The sequence below is a fragment of the Delphinapterus leucas genome, chromosome 15 (genome assembly GCF_059928025.1).
Source record: "Delphinapterus leucas isolate spDelLeu-1000000601 "Yukka" chromosome 15, BTC_Dleu_Yukka2, whole genome shotgun sequence".
In the NCBI taxonomy this organism is placed as follows: Eukaryota; Metazoa; Chordata; class Mammalia; order Artiodactyla; family Monodontidae; genus Delphinapterus; species Delphinapterus leucas.
In genome coordinates this window covers 20391816-20399551 of record NC_143143.1, presented here as the reverse complement: position 1 = coordinate 20399551, position 7736 = coordinate 20391816, and the positions used below count along the sequence as shown (strand labels likewise).

The 7736-nt window shown below is 52.1% G+C and overlaps 1 protein-coding gene across 2 annotated transcripts in view; it reads left to right on the top strand.

Annotated features, from left to right (window-relative positions):
- The first annotated feature begins 828 nt into the window (after positions 1-828).
- PLK1 (polo like kinase 1) overlaps positions 829-7736 on the top strand; it is a 12759-nt gene continuing 5851 nt past the window's right edge. For both annotated transcript variants that reach the window (XM_089896020.1, XM_022588517.2), the window contains exons 1-4: positions 829-3555; positions 4263-4431; positions 5200-5344; positions 6340-6433. In XM_089896020.1, coding sequence (XP_089752146.1) covers positions 3148-3555; positions 4263-4431; positions 5200-5344; positions 6340-6433 — 816 coding nt within the window. In that variant the 5' untranslated portion in view covers positions 829-3147. The remainder of the gene's footprint in view (positions 3556-4262; positions 4432-5199; positions 5345-6339; positions 6434-7736) is intronic.

The window sequence follows — 7736 nt, the reverse complement described above, 5'->3', positions numbered from 1 at the left end:
TGGCGGGGTGGCGGCGGGGTGGGGGTGGGGGGCATTTATGATCTTTGTTTCTCAGAAACAAAGGAAAAGGAAGCTCCCAGTGCTGCCTTTCCATGAACGAAAGGCATAACTGAGATCCATATTGCAGGTTGGTCTCACCCTTTTGTATGGGGTCCTACTGATAATAATTTTGCTCTAAAGTGGACTTGGCCCTTAAGGGCCAAGGAGGTGGATTGTGCAGAAGAGAGCTAATTAAGCAGGCCTGAGACTGCTCTCCTTAGAAAGGCCTGCTCGCAGTGTCGGCCCTGGCTGGCATCTGGGTTCTTGGATTTCAGGAGGGTTCTCACCATTCCCTAAATGATAAGAGTTGCTCACAGGGCCTAAACTGTGCAAACAATGTGGTTGATGCTGCATACCTGCTTTCCTTCCAGGAATGTGGAATTTTGGTGTGTGCTAGGCACAGAGGGTGCCTACATGACCAGCGCCTAGAAAAGTCCTGGGCGTTGAGTCTCTAATGAGCTTCCCTGGTGGATAACATTTCACACATGTTGTCACAGTCATTGCTGGAGGAATTAATTGTGTCCTGTGTGACTCCACTAAAAAAAGACTTTGGGAAGCTTGTGCCTGGTTTCTCCTGGATCTTGCCCTATACACATTTTCCCTTTGCTGATTTTGCTTCATAGCCTTTTGCTGTAATAAATCATAGCCATCTGTGAGTAGGACTATATGCTGAGTCCTGTGGGTCTTCTAGTGAATCATTGAACTGGGGGTGGGTAGTCTTGGGGTACCCCAACACAGGGCACAAGGGGGACTTCTGGCGTGTTGGTCATGTTCTCTTTCTCAATCTGGGTGTGTGTTCAGTTTATGAAAATTCACTGAGCTGTCCCATTAAGATATATATAGGGACTTCCCTGGTGGTCCAGTGGTTAAGACTGCACGCTTCCAATGCAGGGGGCCCGGGTTCGACCCCTGGCCAGGGAACTAGATCCCGTGTGCCACAACTGACCTGACATGCCACAACTAAAGTCCCCTCATGCCGCGACTAAAGATCCCTCTTGCCGCAACTAAAGAGATCCTGCATGCCGCAGCGAAGATCCCTCGTGCTGCAACTAAGACCTGGTGCAGCCAAATAAATAATTTTTTTTTTTTTTTTGCGGTACGCGGGCCTCTCACTGTTGTGGCCTCTCCCGTTGCGGAGCACAGGCTCCGGACGCACAGGCTCAGCGGCCATGGCTCACGGGCCCAGCCGCTCCGCGGCATGTGGGATCTTCCCGGACCGGGGCACGAACCCGCGTCCCCTGCGTCGGCAGGCGGACTCTCAACCACTGCGCCACCAGGGAAGCCCTAGTGTACTTTTTTTGTACATAGATTCAACTTTATAAAAAGATAAAAGAGAATATTACACACTACAGGGATAAAAAAAATAATTTTATTTATTTATTTTTTTGGCAGCACTGCAGAGCATGTAGAACTTCCCCAACCAGGGATCAAACCCATATGCTCCCTGTAGTGGAAGCGTGGAGCCTTAACCACTGGACCACAGGGGAAGTCCAATAACTTAGTTTTAAAAAACAACTTGCTTTTATTTAGAAAACATTTTAATCACTCCTTTTTACCAGGCATTGTCCTGAGAGCTTAGGACATGGGGTAGGAAAGAGGTCTTCATTGCCTCTCAGTTTATTGGGAGTCAGATAAAGAGATACTTGTAATATGGTTGACTTTTGCTGAGTCCTAGCAAAGACACCATTGGACGCTACAGGGCTGCTAACCTGGGTAATTCTCAGGGTTACCATTCTAGTATCTACGGAAGCCAGACAGACAAATGGGCAAAGAGGGGTAACAGGGAACTGTGACAAACTGGGAAGGTAAGTAGGCATAGAGTTGCCACAGCTAATGGTTTTTCTTAAGGAAAAGCCACAAATCTGAATTTTTATGTGAGCTCTCTTGATTTTTTTTTTTTTTTTTTTTTTTGGTACTTGGGCCTCTCACTGTTGTGGCCTCTCCCGTTGCGGAGCACAGGCTCCGGACGCGCAGGCTCAGCGGCCATGGCTCACGGGCGCAGCCGCTCCGCGGCATGTGGGATCTTCCCGGACCGGGGCACTAACCTGTGTCCCCTACATCGGCAGGCGGACTCTCAACCACTGCGCCACCAGGGAAGCCCAGCTCTCTTGATTTTTAAGTCCTGTAAATGAATCCAAATTTTAAAAAGTGGGAGGCCAAACAAAACACCTCTGCAGGCCAAATTTGGCCTTGGCCTACCAGTTTGCCGGGGATTCTGCCAACCAACCATCCTTCCCCTCTTACCAAACAATTGAGGGTCCACTGTTTTAGGCACTGGGAAATAGAGCAGTGAGCCAGCCAGACAACTTTCTTGCAGAATGGCCTGGGGGCAGGGGTGGGGGAGGGTGGTGTCTGGTACTGTGCCCTTCAAACTTCAGTATGTGTGGGAATCACTGGGTAGATTCTGAATTGGGAGGTCTGCGTTGAGGCCTGAATCTTGGCCTTTCTAACAACAAGCTCCCAGGTGATGGTGATGCTAGTGGTCCCTGCTGTTATTTGAAGGAGGGGAGTAGGGAATTTGTCTTGAAGGTGCATTTGCCTGGCAAGCATCCTCTTTTTACTTAGATTTTAGTTTATTGGGGTGACTTGGAAGAGAGTTGATGACCTCGGGGGTGGGTACTCGGGCTCTGCCAGCTATCTCTTGGCGCTGCCAGGTCTCTGTTCTCAGAGTTTATAATCTAGAAGGTGGCGTGAGGGGTGGAGGAAGGTGCTAGGAAAAGCTTCCTGGAGGGGGTGCTTGTGAACTGCAGGAGCTCCCCAGGCCGCCAAGAAAGGGAGAAACGTTTAAGTCCCCCCCTCCTGGGGCTGGGTCTCGGCGTCCCCGCACCGGGTTTGGTTTCCCAGGCATCCCACGTGTCTTCGGTCCGCGAGTCCCTGTCAATCAAGCTTCTCCCCCAGGGGGTGGGTACGGGTTTAAAGGCGGCTGCAGTGCAGAGAGCTCCCAGAATGCCGCGCGGCGGGCGGGTTTGGATTTTAAATCCCCGCGGCCAATCAGTAGCGCGTAGGCTTTTGTAACGTTCCCGGCGCCGCGTTTGAATTCGAGGAGGAGCAGAGCCCTGCCAAGCCTCTGCCCAGACCTTGCTAGGTCCGCTGAGCAATTCCGGGAACATGAGTGCGGCGGCAACTGCAGGGAAGCTGGCGCGGGCACCAGCCGATCCAGGGAAAGTCGGGGTCCCTGGAGTTGCAGCTCCCGGGGCCCCAGCGGCTGGCCCGCCGGCGAAAGAGATCCCGGAGGTCCTAGTAGACCCGCGCAGTCGGCGGCGCTATCTGCGGGGCCGCTTTCTGGGAAAGGGTGGCTTTGCCAAGTGCTTCGAGATCTCGGACGCGGACACTAAGGAGGTGTTTGCGGGCAAGATCGTGCCTAAGTCGCTGTTGCTCAAACCGCACCAGAAGGAGAAGATGTCCATGGAGATATCCATTCACCGCAGCCTCGCTCACCAGCACGTCGTCGGCTTCCACGGCTTTTTCGAGGACAACGACTTTGTGTTCGTGGTGTTGGAGCTCTGCCGCCGGAGGGTGAGTGTCGCTGCTGGGGGACTGGAGCTGCCTGGGGACCGGGGTTGGGGCGCCCGCACCCGGAGCTGCTGGGGAAGGAGCGCCCCGGGCCTCGGAGCTGCTGGGGAGGAGGTGCTGGGAACCTCGAGCTGGGCATGGAGAAGGTCTCGGGGAAAGAGGTGCTTGGCATTTGGGGCCTCTAGGAGAGGGGGTGCCGGTTAAGTGGAGCCCGGGTCAAATTGCCTCTAGGGAAGGCGGCTCCCGGACGCTGGGAGTTGGGCTGAGTGGGGGAGGTGCGGGTCGCGGGAGAACCCTGCTAATGGACGCCAGGGCTTCCGGAGTTGCTAGGTAAGGGGTGCTGTGGACCCGAACCTCCGGACTGGGGTTGGGTCAGGCAGAAAGTAGTTGGAGCCAGACTTAGTAGCTTCGGGGAGGAGAGGAGTCAGGAAAGGGATCTGCTGCGAAGAGGCCCGGGGCAGGGATACAGGGGACTCTGAGCTTCCAGAGTGGGCTGAGAGAGGGGTCCCAGGTAAGGGACTTGGGAGGGAGCTGGTGGGAGTGGGGGTGCTATGAACGGTTGTGGCCTGGCTTAGGGGAGAGTCTACATCGTAGTTGTCCTGGAGAAGGAATGGGCGGTAGGGTCCTGGGCTGCCTTCACCTAATGACACCCCCTCCCTGCCTTGGGCCTGAGTACCCACTCCCCACTCCTCCTTCCCTCCCCCGCCCAGTCTCTCCTGGAGCTGCACAAGCGGAGGAAAGCACTCACCGAGCCCGAGGCCCGCTACTATCTGCGTCAGATCGTCCTTGGCTGCCAGTACCTGCATCGAAACCGCGTTATTCACAGAGATCTCAAGCTGGGCAACCTCTTCCTGAATGAGGATCTGGAGGTGAAAATAGGTGAGGAGCTGGGCCTGCAGGGACACTTGACACTACACTCAATGGGAATGAGGAGGAGCTGGGAGAGAGGGAGGGAGAGAGGAAGTCAGAAGGAGACAAGGGAGGGAGGAAGAGGATGGTAGGAAGTCTGGGCTGTTGATTGCCTCTAGAAGCCTCTCTTTAGTACAGAAATTTAGAACAAAGAGCCAAAAGCCAGTGGCTTGCCTGCAGATGCAGTTTTGGGTGTGTGTGCTCTCCTACACAGTATTATTTAAAAAAAAAAAAAGAAAAGGATTTGAATTTGTTTTCACTTTTTTAAATCGGGAGGCTTGATTTTGAATTTGGGGCTCCTTTTAAACAGTTGGGTGCTCCAGCAGTACAGGGGCAGCTCTTTGCCGGACTGAAAAGCAGCTGTTCCCTTTAGATGCCCTCTGCTTTGTCACAATCCCCACCCCTCCCTATCACTTCCTCACAAACTTGCCAAGTAGCCATCTTGACATTTACCTGCTTAATCCCTGAAGGCATGTGACTTTTGCTATCCCTACCAGTTCCCTTTTAGAAGCAAAGCCCTCCTTTCTAAGGGAGGGGGTGAGGAGGGTCTCTGGGAGGCCCCTCCCTGGGACTAGCATGGTGGGAGGATTCCTGAGCACGCCTTGCTGCACACAAGAACTAGAGGCTTGAGGGATCAAACTTCCCTGGTTCTTGATGGTTACACCTGAACCAGCTGTCCGCATTGACAGATGACAGATGCTAGCATCTGAGTCCCCCCTCTTCCTCCCTCTGTCCCAGGGGATTTTGGACTGGCAACCAAAGTCGAGTATGACGGGGAACGGAAGAAGACCCTGTGCGGGACTCCTAATTACATAGCTCCTGAGGTGCTGAGCAAGAAAGGGCACAGTTTCGAGGTGGACGTGTGGTCCATTGGGTGTATCATGTAAGTTGGGCGTTGTCTCAGGACCCACCCAGCCTCAGCAGAGGCCTTTTTGGATGTCTCACCTGGCAGACCTTATCCTGTAGACCTTTCTGCCTTTGGGAAGGCTGCTCCAGAAGACAGACTGATCCAAAAGGAAGCCTCATTTCCATATCTTTTCTTCTCACTGGTGTATCCTTTAGGATTCCTGCAGCCTGGGCCATGGGTCTGGGGAATGGGGGAGGGAAGGTCTCCACAAACTTGCTCTAGTCCCTTGCTATTCAAAATATGGCAGACCAGCATCATCATTACCTAGGAACTTGTTAGAAACACAGAATCTCAGGACCCAGACTGACTGGATCAGAATCTGGATTTTAAGACCCTTGAGCTTTTCCATGCACAATAAAGTATTAGCACCACTGATCTAGGAAGCAGCAGTGGGTGGGAGGAGTTAGGCCAGGAGTTATAGCTGGCAGGAGGAGGTCCTGTGGTCTGTCTGGATCAAGGCCATCAGAGGTGGGTGGGTGGTAGGCAGAGAGTTGGGCCTGTTCAGGTGTCACCCCTTTCATGGTCGCCCTGGGTACTGGAGAGTTAGAAATGAGTTGTCGCAGTGGCTTTCCTACTTCATTGCAGTGGAACTTTTTCAAATGAAAACTTGCAGCCTTAAGTACAGAGCTATTAACCGTGGAGCTGCCTCTGTAGGAGCAGGTAGCCCACTTGCTTTGACCTGTTTTGTGTTGGCTGGCAGTCTCTGGAGCCCTGCTGTAGTGTAGGCTATAGCAGAAAAGTCACTGGCCCATGAGAACCGAGTCTCATCACCTGTATTCTACTGAGGACTCCTCCCTGCCAGGGTCTTGGCTTCTGGGGCTGTTCAGTGGACTTGCGGACTGTCCTCCGGGACCCAAGAGTCATAGTGAATGTCCAGAAGTGTCTGACTTCCTTTCTGGCCCTGAGAGGATTCCTCCAGCATCTGGGTTTTGGTTAGGAGCCTTGAGCCAAATCCCTCCTTGTGCTTACAGGTATACCTTGTTAGTGGGCAAACCACCTTTTGAGACCTCTTGCCTAAAAGAGACCTACCTCCGGATCAAGAAGAATGAGTACAGTATTCCCAAGGTGACTAAAAACACTTTAAGTTTACATTTATTTTATTTAATTTTTCCCCCCCAAAGCTATTTACTGAGCCCAGCCATATCCTGGGGACAGAGGTGGGTCAGTCCTACCCCTAGGGTAGCCATAAGAGCTTTAGAGGGTCCTTGTCTGAAATTGCATACAAAACCTGACGTATGTGCACAAAAGCATTTTTTCTTGGGGAAGAGAGTTTGTAGGTTCTCAAAGGTTGGGCAGATAAACCAAAAGATGTGTAAAACAAAGAGAGCATAAAGGAAGTAGAAGGCAGACAGAGACGTGCTGCTTAAGCCTTGGAAGTGGACTGTCTTGATTCAGATGGGCCCTACCACTTAGCACCCAGATCGCAATAGACAAATGGCCTGAATCTTCTGAGCTACAGTTTCCCATCTATAAAATGGAGTCCTTACCCCAGAGCACCTTGCACACAATAATTGCTCACAGAATTGCGAACCGCTGTGCTTCGCAACCACCAGCATGAGTGCATTGAGAGGGATAGCCTGCAGCAGCCTGGCGTCCGGCTGCTTTCCAGTTTGATGTCTTTGCCTTGTGTGAAGCCAAGAGCCCTGTCTCCATAAGGACAGATGGACTGAATCGGTCATAAAGGGTCACTTATTGGACAGAGCAGAGTGGTTCCAAGTGTGGGTGTTGGCAGCTGACTATGCCCCCGTGTGGGTGCTGGCTCTACCATTCACTAGGGGTGTGTTCTCAGGCACTTAACCTCTCTGTGCCTCAGTTTCCCCATCTGCAAAAGAGGGATGGTGATAGAGATCTTCACCCCCTGGGTGTTTCTGTGAGGGTTAAATGAGCTAATATATATGAAGTGCTTAGAATATTTTGCTGGCACATAGTAAGTGCATAGTTGATGCTAGAATATTAGCGTGCATTTGACCTGCACTGGGTTTGGGTCTCCTCACCAGGGCAGCAAGCTTGGTGCTGTGTCCCCATTTTATAGATGAATTTACAAAGGCCCAGAAAGTTGGGTTAGTTGTCACAGCCAGTATTAAGGGACAGAAATGGGACTTAAAACAGGTCATTATGACTTCGAAGCCTGTGTTCTCAAGTGCTGCTCTAGTGGTGAGCAACTTGAATTATGCAAGAGCAAATTTTGGGAAAAAGTGACCTCAAGAGGAAGGAGAAATTGTCATTCTCACAACTTAGGTTGACACTTGTGAACTCAGTAAAGCTGCTAGTGGAAATTTGGCACCCCACATCCCCACCAGACTCAACTGCTGAACATGGCATATTTGAGGCCGGGGCCGGGGCTGCAGCTTCTTTGTGGCAGTGCTGC